The sequence below is a fragment of the Desmodus rotundus genome, chromosome X (genome assembly GCF_022682495.2).
Source record: "Desmodus rotundus isolate HL8 chromosome X, HLdesRot8A.1, whole genome shotgun sequence".
Lineage (NCBI taxonomy): Eukaryota > Metazoa > Chordata > Mammalia > Chiroptera > Phyllostomidae > Desmodus > Desmodus rotundus.
Genome location: NC_071400.1, coordinates 69,809,959 through 69,835,371, shown reverse-complemented (window position 1 = coordinate 69,835,371; position 25,413 = coordinate 69,809,959). Strand labels below are relative to the sequence as shown.

At 38.8% G+C, this 25,413-nt stretch overlaps 1 protein-coding gene across 6 annotated transcripts in view; it reads right to left on the bottom strand.

The window, feature by feature from the left end:
* EFHC2 (EF-hand domain containing 2) overlaps positions 1–25,413 on the bottom strand; it is a 328,021-nt gene that overhangs the window by 193,153 nt on the left and 109,455 nt on the right. For all 6 annotated transcript variants that reach the window (XR_008426009.1, XR_008426008.1, XM_053917521.1 and 3 more), the window contains 6 exons: positions 24,014–24,127; positions 23,489–23,627; positions 17,247–17,418; positions 10,846–10,988; positions 7,973–8,169; positions 4,222–4,352 (listed from right to left, as the gene is read on the bottom strand). Coding sequence is in view for 4 of the 6 variants with exons in the window: in XM_053917521.1 (XP_053773496.1) it covers positions 4,222–4,352; positions 7,973–8,169; positions 10,846–10,988; positions 17,247–17,418; positions 23,489–23,627; positions 24,014–24,127 (896 nt within the window). In the remaining 2 variants the exon portion in view is untranslated. The remainder of the gene's footprint in view (positions 1–4,221; positions 4,353–7,972; positions 8,170–10,845; positions 10,989–17,246; positions 17,419–23,488; positions 23,628–24,013; positions 24,128–25,413) is intronic.

Genomic DNA, 25,413 nt, shown 5'->3' with positions numbered 1-25,413 from the left:
AGCAAAATTTTGGAATATGAGAGTTAAGAAAAAGATATCAGTTACAAAGCTCTCAAGAATGTCCAAGTGAACAGTGATAAAAAGCTGACCTGCAACAGTGAAGCTGGGGATGGAGTGAAGTAGTTTAAGCAGAGCAATTTCAAGAGGTTGGGAGCGGTTGAGATAGGAGAGAGAGGAGAGACAAGGAAAGCCCTGGCCCAGGTCGTGGGGAGAAGTATGGCGGTCTCTATCAAGATAGGGTCCCCAGCTACAACTTTATGGGAGCAGAGGCCATTGTCCCTTTTCTGGGCCCTCCACCCACAGAGCTGGCAGACTGGTTCCATATCTAAGATTCTATCATCCTCACTAACACTGTTTGACCTGCCTTGGAGATCCCCAGAGACTCTGCCCCACCCAACTTATGGGCCCACCCAGGCTGCTTTTCCATATGAATGGCTGGACTTGGCTCATGCTCTACAACTTTCTAAATCCTCTCACATAAGCAACAGCTGGCCTCAGTGAGCCCCAAGCCCAAAACTAGCAACTAGATTCACAGCTTGGCTTTGCCTGGAAATCTCCACACCCAGCACAAGTAGCAGTCATCTCAAATTGCTTTATAGCTCAGGAAGGGTGGCTCTGGGCAAAACACAGGTGGGGCCTGACCTTGGCCTGCACCACCCAGGAAAAGCCAGGGGCCACTGCACCCAGTGGACAGCTACAGACCACGTCAGAACACCACCACCCTGCCTCTGCACAGCTGATCCTCCACAGACGGTAGAGGTTGGTGGTAAGTGATCACAGACATTCTTTGTAGCTGAATGGCCTGGGTAAGTCCTCCCATTGATCAGCCAACAGCAACCAAGGCTCAACTACAATAGAAAGGTGTTCTAAGCCCACATGAAGGGTGCACCTCAAGTACCCAGGCTGGGCGATAGTGGAGGCTGTGCCACTGTACCCTACAGGACACCTACTACATTAGGTCAAGCTACCAAGACAGGGAGTCATAGTAGCTCTACCTAATACACAGAAACAAACACAGGGAGGCTGTCAAAATGAGGAGACAAAGAAACATGGCCCAAATGAAAGAATAGATCAAAACTCCAGAAAAAGAACTAAAGAAAGTGGAGATAAGCAATCTATCAGATGCAGAGTTCAAAACACTGGTTATAAGGATGCTCAAGGAACTCAGTGAAGACCTTAACAGCATAAAACAGATCCAGTCGGAAACGAAAGATACACTAATTGAAATAAAGAACAATTTACAGGGAAAAAACAGTAGATTGGATGAAGCTGAGAATCAAATCAATGATATGGAACATAGGGCAGCAAAAAACAACTAAAAAGAACAAGAAGAAAAGAGAGTCCAAAAAAATTAGTATAATATAAGCAGCCTGTGGGACAACTTTATGCAATCCAGCATTCGCTCTATAGGGGTGCCAGAAGAAGAGAAAGAACAAGAAATTGGTAATATATATATTTTTTTAATGAAAGAACACTTCTCTAATTGATGAAAGAAATAGACATGCAAGTCCAGGAAGCACAGAGAGTCCCAAACAAGATGGACACAAAGAGGCCCACCCCAAAGCACATCATAATTAAGATGCCAAAGGTTAAAGATAAAGAGACGGGAAGGGGGTGTGGGAGAATGGATGAGAGGTGAGGGAATTAAGAACTGCAAAAAGGTAGTTACAGAATAGCCACAGGGATGTAAAGTACAGTAGGGGAAAGGGAATAGCCAAAGAACTTACACACATGACCCATGGACATGAACAAGGGTGGGAGGTGGCCTGAGGGAGTGGGGATATTGTGTGGAGTGGGGCAAAGGGGAAAACATTGGGACAACTATAATAGTATAATCAATAAAATATAATTTTATAAAAAACTAAGTGCCCATCAGTAAATTAGGGGATCAGAAAATTGTGGTCCATTTACACAATGGAATACTATACAGCAGAAAGAAAGGACTCCTACCCTTTGTGACAGCATGGATGGAACTGGGATTATGAAGCTAAGTGAAATAAACCAAGTGGCAAAAGACAAATACCGCATGATCTCACCTATAAGTGCAATCTAATCAACAAAGCAAACAAGCAAGCAAAATAGAACGAGAGACAGGGAAATAAACAACAAACTGACAGTGATCAGAGGGGAGCGGGAAAGGGAATAACAGGGGAAAGAAGGGGAAGGGTCAAGGAACATATATAAATGACCCATGGATAAGGACAATGGGGGAGGAGGATTGAATGTGGAAGTTGGGGGGTGGGTAAGGCAGGGGAGAGTAATAGGGGAAAAATGGGGACAACGGTAATTGAACAATAAAAAGTTTTTAAAAAACTAAAAAAAGAAATAGAAATATAAACAAGGGACTAAGAATAAGTGAGTGATCCACTTTATGTAGAATAGTCAGAAAGTAAGTCCATGTAAGGAAGTGATATTTAAGCTGAGTCCTAGAGTTTGTCATAAAAAGGATGGTGGTGTGGACATTCCAAGCAGAGGGAACTGCATGTGCAGAGACTTAGAAACAGGAAAGTGTTTGAGAAACTGAGTGACAGCCAGCAAGGCCAGAGGACAGGGCTGGATAAAAAAGGATGACATTACAAATATAAACAGAGAGTCACATCACTCAAGGCCCTCCCTGCCAGCTACAGTAAAATGTTTGGATCTTATTGTAAGAACGATGGCAAGCCACTGAAGAGTTTTTCAAGTCAGGCATGACCTGATCTGATTTTCATCTTAAGAAATTTCTGGCCAGGACAGGGCCTAAAGATCATGAGCTAGCTACTTCTGAGCATGCATACCTGGAAGCCACCCTCCAATCACAGTGTGACGGTCCTTTATTCCACAAGTAATTAGGGTCAGGCCTCCATCTGTGGACCAACTTTTCCTCCTTGGATCTCCTGCCTGGCCTAAGTGCTTCCCCAAAAGCCCCATAAACTAACTAAAGTGTTTCCAATAGATTTTGCTAGAGTGTTGGGAGAATGGATGCTTTGGTAAAAGGACACAAAATAATAAAACAAAATCACTCCCTCATTTCTGATGGAAATTTTTCTCCTGCACTGCTTGCCATTAGTCCACGGCCTGAGCAATTGTCTTTGTTCTTTACTTGTCTCCTTTTATTTTACAAAAGGCCTTGAACATGTGTACTACTGTGAACAATAACAAAGAACTATAAATTCTTATTGATCCCAGAAGGCTGGAAATTATAAACAACAGAAATATGTCCTCTGAATGCTTTTCTCAAAAGAACATTTTAGAAAAACAAAAGAGCTTTGTTAAAACAACAAATGATCTTTTGGGACAGTTGGGGCCTCATGGGGGACTCAGGTCACCAGGTATTGATGCAAGAGGTGACTTGAGGCACAAAGTTGGAAAGACCTCCCTGCCACCTTCTCCTGGGCTCACTTCCTCATCTCTCAGCCCACATCTTGACTGCATGGAGCTGTTTCCTATACAGCTTTCAGCCACAATTGTTTTCAGGAGCCAGAATTCTCAGCCTAAAGAGAAAGTCCCCTTTGTCCTCCATCCATGATTTAATTTACATTCTCTTCTAAGCTCCATTCACTTTGTTTTCAGGCACAGAGAAGTCTCACAATTGTACTAGACCCTGATTTTGAATTTCCCTGTTTCCTCTCTATGGAAATTTGCCTAGGTCAGCCACTGGACAATCCCCTCAGAATTCAGCTTTACCTTAGAGAAATCTTTATTGTTCATGATTTCTTATAATATTTCTATAACTATTATCATGTATTTTTCCTCGGTATTTATATTATGTTTTTCAAAATACACAGATGTGTGTGAGCATATATACACACAGCGATATGCATATAAATCACTTTTTCTCTGATAATCAGTAAAGTTTCTACTATCTTTTCCAACTGCATCTCATTCCCAGGGACCTGACTCTCCTTTGTTGCCCAGATTTTGAAGGGGTGTGGTTAGCTCCATATTTTTCTGCCTTTCGCACTCAGATGCACCCTTCCTGGCATTCCCCTAATTCTTCAACACCATGATTGACAAGACAACGTGACCAACTGACTTTCTACATTTTTGTCTCTCTGTTCTCACCTAAAAACTTCTTCAATATGCAAATGCATAAGAACTTACTAGAAGTGGGCCAAACTTGACTACAAAGTAATATAAATGCAAAGAATTGTCAACTTCTAAGAAAAAAAGTATGTAGCATTAAGAAACATTAAGAACAATCTTTAGAGGAAAATAGATTGTTAGCAGAATATGGCTTACCTGAATGTATTATAATCCACTGTCTGTGTCAAGTTATAGTCGGCGGCCCTAAATATCTGCTTGATCTCTGTGGATTTTGATTTTTCATCTTTCAACTTTTGTAGGGCAAGTTCAAGGTTGCTAAAAGGATACTGGAGGCAGAGGGGGGGAGAAAGGAAAGATTATTTAAACATGTCTGACACATAGGGAGCCCAATCTTTCTGATAGCCAGAAAAGAGACTTCATACTGTGAACCTAAAGTTAGCTGGGCATGTCTTTCCACAGAGATCAACACAAAGAAGACATGACTAGATTTTTTCTCTCTTCAGTTAGGGCTTTAGGACTAGGAGTGATATTAGTATAAACCCAGATCTGAGATAAACGAGCTAAAGGTACAGCAGGCCACAGGAATCAGAAAACAACATTTACTTCTGACTCTGCCTCCTCCCTTTAACACTTAAACATTGGTCTAGTATGATGGAGACCCTAATGGAGAGGAAGGAGATTCAAAATTGTATAAGTGAACCCCCATTTTCTCCAGATCTTTAGAGTAGGTCCCCAGCACTGTTGGTCACCATGCTATGCAATGAGCAGAGAAAGGCCAAGTGTTAAAGGTCCACACACACTGAAATCCCCTTACATTCCTTCTCCAGGCAGCCCCCAGTTTCTGTCTCCCACCCTGTGATTTGGTTTTTGACTCTTTAAGAATACTCCTTATTCAATCTAGTAAAACATAAGATTGTAAACAATTACACATAAAAGCTAAAAAATCAGAAGACTAAATAAGAAAATAACATGGATGGTAATTTAGTATAAAGCCCCCCTTCTGCCACCAGGGAGTTTGGCACCTATTGTAGACCCCATTCCCTCCTTGTTTTATATTTCCTTTCATCTGTTTCCATGATAGTATCTATTAGCTCTTTTGAAAAGACTCCTCAGATAATATTAAAAGTGTATTAATCTTTATCTGCTTAGAATGTCCCTGTTTAAGGGCAGTTTTTAAAATATGAAGTTTTTACTTGGGATGCTGATACCAGGTAAAGTCTTACCCTGCTTTTAGCTTTCTGAAAGGAGAAAAGCCCTTTATAACTTAAAATATATATATTTATTATTTTTGTATATTCATTATTGTATGTTAACTATAACTTTAAAATACATATTGAAAACATATATATTCATGCTATGTGAGGGGAGACCCAAATAACCTGGAATTACCTTCTGGAGGGTGGGCCCCTTGTACTTAAAGCTTCCCCTGCTAGGTATGTTCTAGGAACCCATCTGTATCAGTGTACCAATGGCGTTGTTGTGAGAGGCTGCATTTGGCTTCAGTGAATTTTTTTGAAGACTTTCAACATGTTTGCCCATTTCAAGATGGGTGATTTAGGAGCACACCTTCCCACAATGCACTGAGTGTTCAGCAGTTTTTGACCAAAAAACAGCATGACCCTTGTGCCCTATCCTCCATATTCACCCAATTTTGCCCTCAGTGACTTTTTGTTTGTTTGTTTTCCCTGATGAAAAAAGTCCTCAAAGGGAAATATTCTTGCCAATGTGGAAGAAATGAAACAAAAAAATGGCAGATGCGCTAAAAGACATTAAAAATGATGGGTTCAAAAACTATTTTGAGCAATGGAAAAAATGTCTTGATAGGTATATTGCATCAAATGGAGAGTACTTTGAAGGTGACTGAAGTTTAAACATGTAAGAATAAATTCACGATTTTTTTACAAATAAATTCTGGGTTTTTTTGGTCCCTCCTTGTACAGCTGACCCTTGAAAAACATGGGTTTGAAGTGCAGGGATCCACTTCTACATGGATTTTTTTCAATAAATACTATCAATGTACTTTCTCTCCTGTATGATTTTCTTAATAACATTCCCTTTTCTTTAGCTTCCTTTATTATAAGAACATAGTAAATAATTTATATACAAAATATGTTTATCGACTGTTTATGTTACTGATTGGTAAGGCTTCCAGTCAATATTAGGCTATTAGTTGTTAAGTTTTGGGGAGTCAAAAATTATATGTAGATTTTTGACTGTGTGGGGGGATCAGTGCCCCTAACCCTCGTGTTATTCAAGGGTCAACTGTATTTTATATAAAGGTATACAGACTTAACATATGTCTGAATATTGAACCCAAATTTACAATAGCTATTGTAAATTGTACACTGACTGAGCTTGCTATGTGCCACATAGAATTAAGCACTTTACACAAATGTGTAAATGTAGAAGATCACATCTAATCTTCACAGGAAGTATATGAAAGAGATACTGTTGTTGCTACTCCCGTTTCAAAGATGAGGATGGTGAAGCTCAGGGAAGTTACATGTCTAAAGCCCTTCAACTATTAAGGGTGGAGTCAGATTTTCCAGACAAGCCTGCTGGTCTTCAAAAATCTAACTGCCTTTTATTGAGTCTCTCACCTGAATGTAATGCTTTTGAAGAGATAGTGGTTCACGGTTTAACAGTAACCCGAATTCCTAACACTGCAAATGGAGAGAGGGTATGTCATGGTGTGGCAGCCCTGGGCCTACCATAAGAAAGACTGTGCTGAGAAGAGCACTGTCAGGTCATAGCCCTTAGATGTAGTATCTTCAAGATTGTTACAGTGTTCCCACCAATGACAGAGCAGGGACATGAGAGCTGGGCCATCCTGCCTGACATGGGACTTCTGTGATGGGCAGTATTTGCTCTGGGCCATCTATTGGCCTGGCTGAGACTTTCTCAGAGCTCTGCTGCATTTGAGGATCTAACTAACCCATCCTCCTTCCTTCCTTCTCCTTTCTCAGAGGTCAGATATCTGAAGGCTCTTCCCACCTACTCTTGTTTCCTCTCCCTTTATCCTTCACACGTATTTCTTCCAATACATCTCTGACATGTCTAATTCTTTCTTGGCCTCTGCTTCTCAGAGGATCCAAACTAACATGGATGATGTGATATACACAGAGAAACTGATCTCAGCAACTTGTCCCTGGACATTTTATATATAAATTAAACAAAACTGGTACTGTATATATACAATCGGCACATAAGTATTATTTCTTACAGGCAGAGTTTTCAAATAAATGGTTTCTAGATAGAATTTTCAATATTAGGCAATGATTCTTAAATATACATGTTGGTTTTGCATACCAAACTAGTCCACACTTAAAAATCAAGATTTTATCAACATGTTATTTTTACTAAAGAGCACTGCCTACTAGTACTTTAGTAACCTTATCCATCTGCCATCAAATGAAAAAACTCTTTGAGCTTACTTTAGGCAATTTGTCCTTGAATTCTTATTTAGGCCTCAGGTGGCTCCTGTTATGGGAAGTTGCAACCCCAGCAACTATTGGGTTCCCTAGGGGATTCTGTTTGTTCAGGTCTTGGCCTCCCCTGTAGGCTTGTGCCAATTAACTGGGACAGCACAGTGTGTGGCACCAGATTTTCTTCCTTTCCTATAGTTGCTGGATTTCTTTCTGAAAACATTGTTGGCGTCAGCAGAAAACCCAGGAAACTTGATTCAACCCTGGGCCTGCCTCCTGCCTGTGCCTGGCATCCGTGATGCTGGGCAGCAAAGGGCCCAGCATATAAACAGAGTAGACCGGGACCTGGCCTCTGTGACAGGACCCGTGGCCAAGTCACGCTGATCCATTATTCATGCCCACATGTGTGAATGCACAATGTAAAACTCGTGGCAAAACGAAGAAGAAAAGGCCTAGAGAAAGAAAAACACAGATTGCACCGTACTGACAGACAAGTCAAGAATTATACAAAGTAAATTCACCCTATCTGAATTCTCCTCCATGAATTTTAAGGTATACTCATCAGCATTGAGCAAAATAAATATGTAGCCATTCAAATTCACTTTGGCTCCAATATACAGCTCCTCAGGCTGAATATATTCTGAGAGTTTGCTTTTAATGACTTCTTGTCTAGGCCTCTTAATAGGCATTTTTTTCAAGAACAATCCACCAGTATATCCTACAGAAAAAGAGAAAAGTTAATGAGTAGGCTTTATTCTTAAAAGAACCATACATGTTGCCTTTAGAGTTACTTCATGCTCAAACACAGACCATACAACTTAGCTGTGAACCCATAGTGCCTATTATTCTCATACTGAAGGGAAAAATTAAACAGTGAGTGAAGAAATGAAGCTCCCTGTGTGAGAGAGTGTAAAGAAAAATGTGGTATGGTATTCCACTCCTGTCTTTCCTCTTTCTACTCCCTTCCCAATCTAAACACTTAAATAAACATTTAGTAAGTCCCTGCTCTGTGCCCAGCAACATAAGAATTGGGACATCAGAAAGATACTCATCTTTAGTGCATGTTTAGTGCACTAGAATAAATCATGGGAATTTATTTGTGCATCCTGCTACCCAGTTCCCCAATACCAGGTAGAAAATTCATCATTTGAGCTTATTTCCATCCATTTTCCCCAGATGATGTCTTACATCTATTCTGACATACAGATTAACTCTTTTTTTTCTGCAGGCAAAATATCTTTGCTTCTTTTAGCAATGACTCATGTTTCTTGCTTTCTGGAATTCTCACTATTTGATATTCTCTCTTCTGGGCGTTATTTGATTTTTGACCTCTTGAAAAGCAGTGAGCAGAGTTGAACATGGAACTCCAGTATCTTCTTAACTGAAATATTTAAACCTATGAATAAAACCTGAGACCAGATGAGCTTTCAGAATAAGCCTCATCACATTCCTCCTACCATATTCAGAAACCATAGGGGGTGGAAGACTAGGCTTTGGAGCCAAATAGAGCTGGAGTCCATCCTGGCTTTGTCACTTGCTTTATGATCTTTAGGAGTCATTTAACCTCTCTGAACCTCTCTGAATTATCATTAATAAAAAGGGAATAAAATTTCTGGGGACATGAAAATGTACCTCTCAGATTGCCTACTGTGGGGAACATAGTTGATGGAAGACCCCAGCCACTATGTTCTGAACTGTATCCCTAGGTTGGTGCTGAGTTCTTGCTTCCAACAGGCTGCTGTCAACAAATGACTAAGCAAGGCAGGGATACAAGGCCCATTTCTGCAAGACAGGGGAGCCTCCAAGTACTGACTTTGGCTCTAGGACTCCCAGTCAGCCTTACTGAATGAAACCGTCTTAGAATTCCACTGCAGTCTAACACCACTTCCTTTATTCCTTCCCTATGTCCTTTGCAAGAGTCAGACTTGCACTGCAATCTGATGGCTCACCCAAGCCTCTTCTGGTTCCTTTCACATTTTTCTTCACCAGCATTTCCCATAATAAATCTCTTGCACATTTAACACCATCTTGGGGTTTGCCTCTTAGAGGACCCAAACTAACACAAAACTTAACCTCATAAAGTTCTTGTAAGGATAATAGTGGGTACTCAATCATGGCTGCTATTATTACTAGTAAGCTTACAGTTGACTATCAGCACCCTTTCTGTTTTATGTATGCTGCAATTGGCTTGGCCATATCTTCCCCATTCTAGATGTATAGAGTTTGTTTTTTGACCATTAAGAGCATAATTTATATTCACCCCTCTTTGATTTCATATTTTAAGATTTGATTCATTATTCAAATCACTGTGGAGCCTGCCTTAGACAAATTATTCATCATTCATTGGTGTGCTGACTGGCTCATATCAGCTCATAAGGCTGATTGTTCAATTTCAGGGATTTTGCAAGCCAGCTGGTAAAGTATTGATTGCTTGAAATTGAAATTGGCCATGGCTGGGGTATTTACACCATGGAATTAGCAAATGGTACAAATTAAATCCTTTTAAAATTGTTTCAGAGAGCCTGTTAACCAGCACACCACTAATTATTCTTCCCAAATATGTGTCTTCAGCACAGATAAAAGCTTAAAACATTTTGGGAAAAAGAACACAGCCATGCACCTCCATAAGTTAGTAAGTCAAAATCAATGGCTCTCCTCAGCAATGACCACAGTATCAGGACACAGCAGAGAGGGATTCCATGGGCCTGGGAGCCAGAACCTTGGCAATAGCCTCAACAGACAGGAAAGCCAGAAGAAGATGGATTCTGAAGATTGTATTTGTTGCCCTGGCTGGTGTGGCTTAGTGGATTGAGAACCAGCCAGAGGGTTGCTGGTTTGATTCCTGGTTGGGGCACATTTCTGGGTTGCGAGCCAGGTCTCCATTTGTGGGCACTGAAGAGGCAACCACACACTGATGTTTCTCTTCCTCTCTTTCTCCTTCCCTCACCCTCTGTCTAGAAATAAATAAATAAATAAAGTCTTTAAAAAGATTATATTTGTTAATCTCGGATTCTTGTCATATAGTTTTCCAAAAAATTTGTAACCAGTACTATCAAGAATACAGATTTCCTTTCGTCTTGCTGTCTGTCAGTGGAATTGGTGGTAGCCAGCCCTTGGATTCCACAGAGGTGCCTCAAAGGCCATGGAGGAAGGGAGGATAGTGGCATCCCCAGTACCCCAGTCCCAAGCCAACCACAACTGTTCCTCTTTTATCATTTTATATGTTTGGGTTCTCATTTGGAGATCTTTGTAAAATAAATGTTAGTGGCTAAAAAAATAAAAGCTACTCTCTTAGATCATCTAGTATATAAAATCAGATCATACTCCTTAAATTCCAAAGTGAAGAGACAGTTAATTGCTCTGAGGAAATTGCTATGAGAGGTGTATCTCTTACCTGAATTCCTCTCTATGGGTTCAAACACTGAAATCGTGTTATTGCTGAGAACATATGAAATAACAAACAGTCTGTCCTTGTCAGCACATTTGTCTGTAATCAGTTTTGCAAAGAACCGGAGTATATTGCTTACGTAGCCATAGCTAAATGGAAGAGAAATGAGGGTTACAGCATTATATGAGTAATCTTCAACACATTATGTATGTAAAATAAAACCTGCAAAAGGTATGCTATGGATTTTTAATTGAGTTATAACAGACATAGAACATAATATTCATTTCAGGTGCACGACATAATGATTTTATATTTGTATACAATATGCAATAATCACAATAAGTCTAGTTAACATCTGTCACCATGCATAGTTACAAATCTTTTTCTTGTGATGAGAACTTTTAAGATCTACTGTCTTAGTAACTTACTACTATATGATAGAGTATTATTAACTATAGTCACTTGCTGTACATTACATCCCCACGATTTATTTTATAACTCAGAGTTTGTACCTTTGCACCCACCCCCACCCCGCAGTGTGCTGTGGATTTAAGATAGTAGGATAAATTCTATGAAGTTGAAAAGTTCAACTATCTTCTTACTAAGTTTGTAAATCTATATGTAGAGGAATTTTCTCAATTTATTAAAATATCACTTATTCTTTAGATGTCCAGGGTAACACATTGGGAAAATGTACCCCAAACAAATACCATAAACACACTAGTCAAATCAGCAGCATTAAACAGTTGTTCCCTACTTATGAGGCTAGTTAACAATTACAACAATCATGTCAGCAAAAACAACATCTAGCCCTCATTGCCTGAGCATGAGCACACCAGCAGGTGTGCTCCTCGGGGACCTGACGTCACCTCCCCATTTCACCTCCCACTTTCTCATGCCTATTTCTTTTATTTCTTCTATTCCCACATCCTCTCCTCCCTGAGTCATTCCCCCAGGTCCCCAGCATCCCCCAAATCCCTTTAAGGGACAAATTACCTTTTCCCTTTCAAATGCTATATGAAATATTATTTCACTTATCACCCATACTATAAGTAGCCACTACAAGTCTATTTTCTGAGAACTAGGACTGCATCTTATTAACTGTTATTTAATATAACAATTTTCACCTTATAAGTACTCAATAAATGTTTGTAGAAAGTTGCTATAAGATATCTATAGAATGGAATTTGCACTTACAATTCTATTCATGAAGAGAATAGTCTAGTAAACTGAAGATGGTATCAAAATCTAGAATCAATGTTCCCAAAGATGACTGTCTTATCATTGAAGAAATTAATTTACGGTGTGTCAGCAGAAGCACATCTATGTATATCAGCTAGTGAAATGTAGAATACGTAGCAAATCTTAAATCCTTGGGGAAGTCTTTGATAATCAAAATCATTACCCCAAGGAGGCACAGAATAAAATAAACTATGTATTTCATCATTTCCCTGTTACAACTCTAAGCAGGGAGGTTTCAAATTTTCCTATACTGAAATTCATTCTCTCCTTGTAGTCACAGTGATTAAAAAACAAAAAGAAAAGAAAAACAAAGAAGTTTCTAATTTGCAGAAGCAGAAAGTGCTTTTCTCTGCCCCTTTCTCAGACTGTCCAAGGAACCAGGACTGCAAAAGCATGGCACCAAGATTCCCAGTTTGAGGCCTCACGTGAAATGGAAAGTAGCAATTTGGAAGGCTAACCTCAGGGCAGTCTGGACAAAACAGCCAGATCTCCATAGCTGTTTTCTTAGTTCCTAGTCTCCCAAGCTTCAGACAGATCTCATACAGTACAGGGGATGGGACAGGCAGTTATACCTTCTCAACCATCCTCTCTGGTACATAATTGAATTTATAAGTAACAAACAGATTTGGTAACCCTCTCTTATGCTATATGAGACTACAAATGGGACTTATCAATCTAAAAAGAAGAAACATCACTAAAGAAACCATCATCAAAATGAAGAGGGAACCAACTGTATAAGACAACGTATCTGCCAATGATACATTGGACAAGAGTTTAATCTCCAAAAAATATAAAGAACTCATATGACTCAACACCAGGAAGACAAACAATCCAATTATAAAAATGGGCAAAGGCAAATACCATATGATCTCACCTGTAAGTGGAACCTAAACAAACAAAACAAGCAAGCAAAAAAGAACCAGAAACATTGAAATAAAGAACAAACTGACAGTAACCAGAGGGGAGAGGGACAACAGAGAAAAGAAGGGGAAGAATCGTCAAGGAACATGTATAAAGGACCCATGTACAAAGACAATGGCAAGGGAGAGGACTGAATATGGGAGGTTGGGGTGGGTAGGGCAGGAGGAAAGTAATGGGGGGGAATGGGGACAACTGTAATTGAACAACAATAAAAAAATTAAAAATGGGCAAAGGATCTGAATAGACACTTCTCCAAGGAGGACATACAGAGGGCCCAGAGACGTATGAAAAGATGCTCAACATCACTAGCCATCAGAGAGATGCACATTAAACTATGATAAGATATCACCTCACACCTGTCAAAATGGCCATCATTAATAAATCAACAAACAAGTGCTGGTAAGGATGTGGAGAAATGGGAACCCTAGGGCACTGTTGGTGGGAATGCAGACTGGTGAGGCCACTGTGGAAAACAGTATGGAATTTCCTCAAAAAACTAAAAATGGAACTGCCTTTTGACCCAGTGATTCCACTGCTGGGAATATACCATAAGAATCCCGAAACACCAATTCAAAAGAACCTATGCCCCCCAATGTTCATAGCAGCACTATTTACAATAGCTTAGTTTTAGAAAGAGCCCAAGTGCCCATCAATAAATGAGTGGATTAAAAAGACTGTGGTACATTTACACAATGGAACACTATGCAACTGAAAGAAAAAAAGGAACTCCTACCTTTTGAGATAGCACGGATGGAACTGGAGAATATTATGCTAAGTGAAATAAGCTGGTCAGTGGAAGACAAACACCATGTGATCTCACCTATAAGAGGAATCTAATGAACAAAATAAACTAATGAGCAAAACAGAACCAGAGGCATGGAAACCTGGACCAGGCTGACAGCAACCAGAAGGGAGGCAGGAGGGAGATAATGGTGGAAAGAAGGGGAAGGGACTCTTCAAAGAACATGTATGAATGACCCATGGACATGGACAACTGTGAGGGGACTGACTGTGGGAGTGGAGGGCAAAGGAGGAAAAATTGGGACAACTTTAATATAATAACAATAAACAATAAAAATAAAAATTAAGACGTTGGGTTATTCAAACTCATGTGTAAGTATCCAGCTAAATGTACCCGTTAATATGGAAACAAGGTCACTGTGTAGAAGGAGCTTGAGAGAAGTATATTCCTGGCACAGAATGAAGAGTGGACAGAAAGAAATAAAATTAGAGACATTTGCGCTTGTACCACCATCCTGTAGCCATGACAACAGGACAAGAACATGGAATACTGTCTATAGCCTGTACTCTGTGGGCAAGTTGACCTGATATAGACAGAAAGAGAGACTAAGGCAACTACCCACTAGGAATTGTTTTCCCCTGGGTTCCAGAAGAAACACCCTGAATCATGTTTCATCTTGTTTACTTATAAGAAAAATTCCTTCTCCTTTTACAATAGGGGCATTCTTTCTGCCCGCCTCCTTTGGGTGGCTGCCCTAAAAACAGCAGTTAGTGAAAAGTATCCATCAAAAAGCTTGCCCTGCAACCTTACCGTAAACACTGCTATCTGTAAGGAAGGATTATGAGTTGGTATTCCTCTTATGTGATCAAAATCAGTGTTTCTCAAACCCTGGTACCCATTAGAACCCCTGCAGGGCTGGTTAAAAACAATACCGGCCCCACCCCCCATGTGGGGTATGGCACAAGAATTAGCATTTCTAACAAGTGTGGGGGCCACATTTTGAATAGCATAGATTCTAAAACTGAAAACTAAAACTCTAAAGTCCTCAAAAATAAAGGATTATTTCTTGAAATACAAAGGACATCATGTAATGGCAAAGGTAGCCATTTAGACATTCTATATAGCTCTTAATGATATATTTTCACTATTTTTACAGTTATAGCAAAACTATTGTTTTCTCTACTTCAAAATTGTTCTACAACGGCATCTCACTGCATAAATTTTATCAAATTCAGGATGCTGTCTCTTCTCCTGATCTAACTACATGTTCCCTTTATCATTTTTCTCCACAGGTTCCCCTGACCCTTTATTTCCCTTACACAGGACTTCAACATTTAGCCAAAATCCTATTCAAACATCTGTAACATTTTCCTACCACTTTTCCCCCAACTTCTTTCTCCAGGGCCTGCTCTCCCTAAAAAAGCAAAAAGTAGCTAAGGGCAGTGCCCACATTCTATATGTATGACTCCAGGGCACATCATTCCTCATATATATTAGGAATACTTTTGAAAGTACATCTTTTGAAATTATATTCAGCCATGTGAGCATTCTATGGTTACTGAACTCAACCAAACCTCTCAGATTAAAACCACATTAAATGTGACAGGAAAACACACAGACAGAACATTTTGATGGTTACCAGATTGGAGGGAGGGGCCTGGGCGGCAATGGGTGAAAAAGGTGAAGGAATTAAGAAGTACAAATTGCCATTTATAAAAACAGCCAGGGGGATGTAAAGTACAGCATAGGAAATATAGTCAATAATATTGTAATGAATATGTATGGTATCAGATAGTTACTGGACTTATCAGGGTGATCACTTGGTAATTTATTTAAATATATAATCACTTTGTTGTATACCTGAAACTAATATAATATTGTACATCAACTGTAATTTTAAAAAACAACCACATTAATTGCCAAATAACATTCTGAAAAACATTCTAAATCACTGAAGTCTCTATGCTAGGGGTAGACAAACAACAGCCGATGGGCCAAATATAGCTGGCTACCTGTATTTATATGGCCTGTGAGCTAAGAACGGTGTACACATTTTTAAATGGTTGAAAAAAATCAAAATAATAATATTCTGTAGAAGGCAAAAATTATATGACATTCAAATGTCAGTGTCCATAAACAAAGTTTTATTGGAACATAGCCACACATTTGTTTACAGACTGTCTGTGGCTACTTTCACACTGCAACTGCAGAGTTGAGTGGTTATGATAGAGGCCATATGGCCTGCAAAGCCAAAAATATTTACTATCTGACCCTTTAAGAAAAAGTTTGCTGACCCCTACTCTGCACCATTTCCTAGGGACCATCACAAGGAAATATATATATATATAGAGAGAGAGAAACAAAGGTGTTTATATATATATTATATACATTTCTTTTATATATATATAGCTTAGCCATCTGGCTGATTATATGATTTTAGGTGCTTCCAAATGACACTTATTAAGTTAACTGCTCAATGGCAAGAATTTGGAGAAAAGGGAACCCTTTTGTACTGCTGGTGCAGGCACTCTGGAAAACACTATAAAGGTTCCTCAAAATATTAGAAATAGAATTATCATGTGATCCAGCAATTCCACTTCTGGGTATATATTTGAAGGAAATGAAATCATTGTCCCAAAGAAATATCTGCACCCCCACGTTCACTTTAGCATTGTTTGCAATAGCCAAGACGTCAAACAACCTAAGAGTCCACTGACAGATAAGTAGGTAAAGAAAATGTGATATGTCATATATATATACGATGGAATGTTATTCAGCCATAAAAAAGAAGGAAATCCTGCCATTTGCTATAACAAGATGAAACTCAGGGGGATAAATGGTAATGGAAAAAATACAGCAAAAAAAATTTTTTTAAAGATGAAACTGGAGGTCATTATGTTAAGTAGAATATGTCAGAAAAACAAATACTGTATGATCTCACTTATGTGTGTGTGTGATTTTAAAAAAACTTATAGAAATAGATATCAGATTGGTGGTTGCCAGAGGCAGAGAGTGGGGGATGAAGGAATTAAATGAAGGTGACCAAAATTTCCAGTTATAAGGTAAATAAGTTCTGGGAATGTAATTAATATGTAACATGATGAATACAGTTAACAATACTATATTGGATGCTTAAAAGTTGTGAGAGTAAATCTTACAGGTTTTCATCACAAGGAAAAAAATTATAACTTTGTGAGGTGTTGAATATTAACTAATTTTACTGTGGTAATCATTTTCAGTATATACATATAACAAATCATTATGTTATACACTGTTATATGTGAATTATATCTCAGTGAAGCTGAGAAAAATATAATAACCACTCAAATAAGAACCTGTAAATACTTGCATATTAATTGACTTCATTAAAAAGCTGTAACAATGTGTCCCTAGACTTGAAATTAGATGAGCTGAGTGTCATCTGTGTCATCACAGGGACTATAATATAAATCTTGAACACACTTGGGAAAGATCAGACCAAAATCATGGTTCCCTCAAGCACCTGTCGTTTTCCATGAACCTCCAGAATTCTTCCACATTAGGACGAGGTGGGGGCACAAAGCCTAGGGAAGGGCGAACAGATTCCACTTCAGAAGTGAAGCCAGTATAACGTGGAAAATTCCCTTCTATTTTTGGAGGAGATGGAGCCTTGCATGAAATTGAGGTAAAGTTGTCTAGAACAAAACAAAGGCAAATGAAACATCAATATTTTTTTTGTCCTGATTATGTCTGTTTTGAAAGGTTTGTTATGTTTTCAAGATGAACACAGAGAACTTTGCAGACTATTTTAAACTCTTTCAAACAAAACACAGCAAAATCCTGTGGGGGTAGGTTTCAATCATGTTTACAAAAACCACAGAACTCACTCAATAGTCATCATTGGTTCAAAAGAAAGAAAAAAAAAAAGAAAAACTGTTTATGTCAAATAAGTAAACATTTATCTTTTGTCATCACATCCTATTTCAGAATATTTTTGTTCATCCTGATTTTTCCAATGATATGAAAATTCAAACTTAGAACTTTATATGACCCATTCCATATTTTAAGCTGTAATTTAGCTTTCTCCCACCTTTAGTCAACATTCACTAATCAAATATTTTTTCAAACAGGACTGATTCCTGACTATTCTGCTTTTACCTTTTCCATTCACTGTTCCCTCCTCCTGTGTCCACTTTTTTAAGATTTTATTTATTTTTTTCCCATAAATTACTTTATTATTGTTCAATTACTGTGCCCACTTTTTAAGACCTCTCCCACTCCCCCAACTCAACTCTAGACCATGGCCCTTCACTATCTAGTTAAAAAAAAAGATCTTTTTGTCACCAACTACTGCTCCAGGTTGCTCTTGTTACTGCCCACGAAAAGACTGCAATTGTACTAAAGAGTGACAGAGCAATTAAATAAATAACCAAAACCAAACAAACAAAAAAACTTCTAAACTAGCCAGTGCCTACTCTCACAAAAGGAGTGTTAAGTAATAAATAATGTTGATTTTCTTTACTAACTTATCTGTGAAGAAGGAGAGATGGAAAGAGAGCTGGACACACATCTATAATAGCCTAGGAGATTTAAGGTACTCATTTGTGAGGCTGCACAAACTCTGAGAACTGTATTCTGCACAGCAAATAACACATTGATTGATAGATCTAAATCACTTGTGTTTGTCCCACCAAAAATGGCAAAGAAGATGCCATGATATTTCCTAAAACAAAACAAAGCAACAAAACAATACAACCCATGGAGTTTAATTTCTTCTTCCTCAAGCTTGCGTATCCATAAGTATTGACATTTGTGACTGAAAGAAATTCACATAAGCAATGATTTCCTTTTCCATTGTCAAAGTTCTAATAGATGGAAGAGTACAGGTTTAGTGCATACCTCTGTAATTGAAAATGTGCATCAATTTGTCATCCAGGGCAACCTAACTCTTAAAATTGAAGGACTATTTTTTTAAAGATTGATCAAAAGGTTAAGGGTTTGAGGCTATTTCTAACTCTAATTTGAAAACGTTTTCAAATTTCACATTTCCTTAGACTTCCTAACAGACTTTGTGTGGACGCCCCTCAAGCATAATCCCCAAAAGAGTTACTGTTCCATCCTAACAGAAACTGCTCACACAGCACAACATCAAAAATTTCTCACTGACTCAGTGAAAGGGGGCGGCCAGACTGCCCCCACAGAAGTGACTCATGAGCCTGTCTTATTGCTATCTTTGTGGCAAAGTGAAGCTTTGGTAATAAAGAAGAAAGTTCAGATCTTGGAATTAGGCAGAATTACAGTAGACCCTATCATTACTAACTGTTACATGAAACACACCACCGACTAGTACCTTCATTCCAAGGAAAGGACCATAGGAATAAATGGCAGAGAGCGCTCTATGTGATTATTAGAAAACTGAGGCATGATCAGTTTCTTCTAACAGGGGACATATATATGCAACTTCACATATTAATCTGAGCAGTTTAACCAAAAGAGGACATAAATTGAATTGCAAAGTAATTAAGAATGCATTCAATACTTTCTCCTAAAATTACAGATTTCATAACATAGTGTTGTTTTCTCAACTACATAATTTTTGCAAGAGATTTAACTTAACAAAAGAACCAATTTAGTGTTCCTCTGCACCCACAGTGCCATCTAGTGTATAAAAGTTTAGAACTGCTGCACTCCATCACACCTGACTATTCTAATACCACATATGTCTTTTTGAATACTCTGACTTAAGATATCATTTCTCTGGGTAATTGCTTACTTCCCAATGTTTTGTACTTGCCCTTGAATAAGTTTCCTGTCTTTGGTTTTCCATAAACCCAGCATCCTGCATTTTTCAAGTATTAAATAATATTTGGTGAATAAATGAAAAAATATACATTTTTGTACAAAGCATCTTCCCAAATATCTTCTTAGACTGACACTTTGCTGGATCTTGGGACATATCTCTTTCAAATAGTCTGATTCCTTTAATTCCAAGTGACTTGTAAAATATATGTTGAATGTCTATCCACAATTAACTAGACTCCAATAAATTTACAAATGTGATATATTTTTCAAAGGAGTCTTAATGTTCATTCACAGTGATTTACCATTTGCCATCTCAGTTGGAAACAATGCTGGGAAAACCCTTCCATTACATCAAAGTTTATTTTGTATGTTCTAGTAACCCAGATATGGACCTAGGTTTAGAGAGGCCTGAAGCTTATATAATTTGAAGAAGCTCTTCCAGACAAAGAATACCCAATTATTAAGACAAAATTAGTCCCAGGGCTTTGGACTGGGGCCCCTGCAAAGGAAGAAGCCTAAACCTTCATCTTTATTAACTTTATTAATTTCAAGGTAACTCTACCTCTGTACCCAATGCCCAGATCAAATGATTTTTTATGGGACATACATTTGGGAATCAAATGATTAGTGAATCACATAATTGTCTAACTCTAGCTAGAAAATACTTAGAAATCATCTAATCCTCAATCCCCTTCACTTCAACAGGGAGGAAAAAGAGGCAAAATTGTTCAATCTATTGAGGCCATGTGGTGAGACTAGAATTCCACCTCTGAGATTAAACTCTCATCTTGGATGTCCTGCTGCTTCTAGCACCAAGAATTCAGAGATGGCTAGAAATGACTCCACAAAATCAAAGATGCTTTAAGTATTTTGCTTATCCTTAATTTCAGTACAATCTATTAAGTGTTGAAGGGCTATGGGAATGAACGGTCTTTTACTAGTTTGGTTGCCCCAGCCACTAAGAATTGATCATAAAAAAAGTCATATTATAGACAAAGAAAAGATAACCAAAGGAAGGAATTCTAAATACAAACAGTTTACATTCAATTCCCTGTCCCTTCAATGAGAGAAACACCTGCTGAAGACCCTGGAGCCTTTTCCAACCTTCATGCTACAGGAAAGTCTGACAGGCCTCCACCTGCCAGTCGATGTTCATCCACATTAAGTAATGACGGAATGACATGTTATAGCCCGGCAGACATGCCCTGGTCAGCGGGATGGCCATGCTGCCTAGTATGTGTGTGGGGGGGTGGGGGGGTGTCACACTAGACTGTTTTGTGGAAGAATTCTATGGGATCACCTTCTCCTTAGAACCCTTAAATGCACAAAAATATCTCATCTTTTTAGGAATCAGATTGGGCTCTACACAGGGGTACAGGTATCTCTTAGATTTCTATCAAGTCCTCTGCTTCTATGGTACATAAATAGAAAGCTTACTCAAGCACCTTTCTTGGGACTGTGGCCAACTCCTTCTCTTAGTCTGTCTGCCATTTTTTTCCTGCCAAATATGTTGTGGTATCATTAGTTAAGAGAAGGTACTAAAGCACAAAGATTGTACACTGCATTACAAATTTCTCCCTGGCTTCTTCTTAGGGAGGTCCCTAGCTGCGTTATTAGCAATTGTCAGCTACTTCCTGTGGCATTACAGAGTGGAGACATCAGGTATTCTACTGACCACAATTACTGACAATGGAGGAAATATGATTACAATTATTGATGGGACTTTGTCCTGGTTTGGGCATTGAGGGTACCAAAATATAATGTATAGAATTTGGTCAGTCTTATGAATTTTAGAACCAGATGAATACAAAAAAAACTAAAATGTCAAAACTAACCATCTACGTAACATTAAGTATATTAATTTAACTTTGCCAAAAAGACATGAAAAGAAAATGTAAAGACTATAAGAGAGTATTTATTCATTCTCTACTACCCCGCATCATGGATATAATTTCTAGTCATTAGTTACATTAAGTACACTGTTGTTACTCAAGAAATGTTGTATAACAATAGTATCTGCTAAATGGGATATTTTAACATATGTTATGAGAAATATAAAAAGTCAGCATGATTATAAAATGCATCATAATTGTTTAAATGTATAATGCTCATGTTATATTAATTTTAAAGACACAAGCTACTTCTTTACATAATACAGTAAGTCCATAGAATGAACAAAAGAAGTGAACAAATAAATTAAGCACTAGGGTTCAACTGAAATGAACCATAGGGCGTTTGAAACTGAGGACAGCTAGATCTGGAGTGCACAAGTGAATTCACTCTGCCTCTCAAAGATCACTGCAAACTTGTTAAGAGACAACGAACCATGTCTCTCCAGCACTCCACTTATTTTTCCAAATGCAATCTTTATAGTCTCAAAATCAAGCTGACAGACAAACATCAACCAAATGCTGGACTTTATGTTTAAGGGATCATGTAGTGCTTTGGAACCCTCACCACATCCTTTATATTAAGGCAATCAGTCAGTACAACACAAGAACATGTTTTTAGAGAATCATTTTTTATATTTTTTTCAAATTTTCAAGTCTACACTGAAGACCTGTTGATTCTAATCAGGCATGTACATTTAGTAAAGACCAAGTTCTCCTCCCAGTGATCTAAAGGTCACTGGCAGCTTCTCGACAACAACCACCACCTGCACATTCCTGGATGCCTCTGGTCCACAGTCCCCGAAACAAATATGCCCAACTCTGTCCACTAAAGAGGATCAATCTTAGAGAATAAAATAAGAAAAGGCCACCAATGCGACCCTATACAGCTCACACATTTTGACTAATCTGGCAGATGCAGTGGAACAAATCCCCTTAATGAGCTGAAGAATGAAACTGAAAATTTTTTTATTCCAACCCCTTGGTGTACTTGGTGTGCCTTCTCTCACAATGTAAAGATTCCCAGGAGGCCAGGGATACTACACAATGGAAACACCAGGACACATAGGAAGGCCTTGTCTTATTCTAGAGATAAAGTACCTTGTCTGTTAGGAAGTTATGGTTGCTTCTGACTTCCACCTCATCCCTTGGGGAAGTGTGTTCACACAACTACTCCCAGATTCAGAGAGTACAGGAATAAGCATCACCATCCCAGCTCCAAATCTCAGTCTAAGAGGTTCACAACTCTCACCATCCCCACATAGCCTAGCACCAGGTGAGTACCTGGAGCCTAGGTAGAGGGCCCAGGAAGGGTACAGAGCTAGCTGACAGGTTTAACAAATGAAGGGTTTGTTTTTCTGGCTTCACATGAGATCCTCCACCTGTTTCTATGACTCTCATAACACTGTGTAACATGCTGTAGGTCTCTGCTTCCCTTCCAACCTAGAAACTCCTTACTCAACTCTGTAGCTCCAGAGTCTACTAAAATGATATGCACCTCATAGGTGTTTAATAAATCACTGGTTTTCATTTTGAACTGAACTAACCTTAATGAAACTGAAATTTAGAAAGAGAAGCTAGAAACCTGGTTGGGCCTCCCCTGAAAAGGCAGAGCAAATTGGCACAAGAGAATTCCTCAGAGAACTTGAATAATTACATCCATTGTGATAAGCAAGAATTCAGTGAAAAGAAAAGCATTTAGATTCCCATTTAGATTGTTTGACCAAAACACTTACTCATACTGTAGTAAGGTAAAGTGCAATAAGGGAAAACGGAAGCCTCTGGTATCAGGCAGACAAGTTCAAATCTTAGCTCACCCTTTACTTGCTGCATGACGTTTGACAAGTTAGCCCCTCTTAAGCCTCAGGTTTTTTTACCTCTAAAATGGGGATAATGAACTTACCCTTCTAGAATAGGAAGAAATAAGATGGCAAATGCCTGGCAGATAGCAAATGCCCAATAAATGGTAGCTCTTATGAGCTTAGCATTTGAAATTTGAAAGTAAAATCTTAACCAGGGAACAAAGATTCTAAGTTTTCAGTATTAGTTTCTAATTGACAGACGTATCACTTACCGATTCCATATTTAGTCTTATAATAAGTCTTCGTAAATTCATCACAGTCACAAAGGAGCACTTTCCTTCCCCACACATTGATGGTGGTTCCCACAGACAGGTCACTATCCTTGTAAAACTCTTGTTCTAATTTTCCTAGCTAATAAAAACAAAGGAACATAATGTTGGCACCACAGACCCTGCAAAGACATAACCCTTCTCAAAGAAAAAAAGAATTTAAAAAAAAAACCTCAATTATATCATTTATAATCAAATTTTAAAAATCAACCCAAAAGACAACTAATCGATATTAACACTTTAAAACATTCTTTTAGCAATGTAGTGCTACCCAACAGCAATGCAAGGCATATGTTTGCATATACAGTTAAGATGTTCATTATTTATAAACAGCAGTGCAATGCATACATTTATATATTCGTTGATTTCACTCACTGTCAATCTGACAAGAGAATATGTAACTCATTCCACATTTCAAGTTCCAGGGATGTCATACTGAAAACAGTAATAAAACGTAAGGTTCCTCACCTTGTATTTATCCAACACGTAGCCAGGCACTGGGCTCAATGTAAAGCCAGTATACACATTGAGAACTATTCGATCTGTTACCTCGCCTGGTTGATAGACTCCAGGTGGGCCATACTGGAAGACAAAACCAAAGCAAGATATGGTAGATGGCCTCTAAACTCAAAAATGGTCCTGCTGAGGGGCTCAAGTGGGAAATATGCATTGTATGGTTCTTCTCTGACATCCATAGGAAGACAAGACACTTACTTTATCCACCTATTCCTGTGCTACCTCATCCCCTGCAGCTGCTCTATATTCCACCCATCCATCAAGGCCCTCTTAAGGCCCCATCTTTTCCTATGAACTCGCCCATCCTACTGAGCTGTTCCTAATCCAAAGCTCCATAGCTCCTACTGCAGGATTAAACCACTTTTTATGGTTCTCTAATTTCTTCACCAACAGTCATCTTTTCTTTTCACTCAACTACAAATCATGTCTTGCCTTCTTTTCTTTACTCTGCTTAGCACCCTGCCTGATCCTGAACTCAGGAGGCCTTTGTTGGCTGAGAAGCAGTGTGATGAGGTGGCATGAACAATAAAGAGCGGTCAGCCTCTAACAGAAACTGTGGCCTGGAGTGAGCTAGGACACTCCTCCGTTCTACATGCACTGGAGGTCATCCAAGCAGTTGTGTGAGCTGCAGGAAATACCTTAACTAACTTATCAATCAACAGCGATAGTTTATCACATACGGATGAGAAACCTGAATCATCTCTGATACATGTGACACAAAATATAAGCTCAAACGTGTGAATTTATGATAGGTGGGTATAAGCAAGCCATGTAACATAAGAAAACAGCACACTTGGACACAAACTTTCTCTTCACCACTTACTAGCTACAGGACTTGGGGCTAGATATTTATCTTCAGTTCCATGTAGCTTCAGTTTCAGCTGACTACAATAATAGTACTTATTCCTTGCTCTCTCAAAAGATGTTGAGATTGCCAGGAGAACACCTACTGCTACTGTATCTCTCCCCAATGAGAATGTAATCTCCATGAAGTAAGACTTAATCTACTTTCTTTCTCACTGTCACTCCAGAGCTGACACACAGTTGACAATAAATATGTGTTAAATAAATGAATAGATGAAAGCAGTTGATGTCAAGGCACACTGCAAATGTCAGATGTCATTATTATTTTATATTCATTTCATTTTTCAAAGCCATTCTAAAAACAGGCTTCCTAGGTACCTCCTGACCACCTGCTGTACATACCCCAGAGGTCCCTCTGAGACAAGCCCTGCCTACCTTCACCACCACCCCCACCACTAACCCTCCAAGCAATACTGCTGGGCTTCTGGCTGTGGGCTCAGAGAATCTGGGAGAGCCTCCTATGTAGACCATAACCAGTGGTTGTTTGC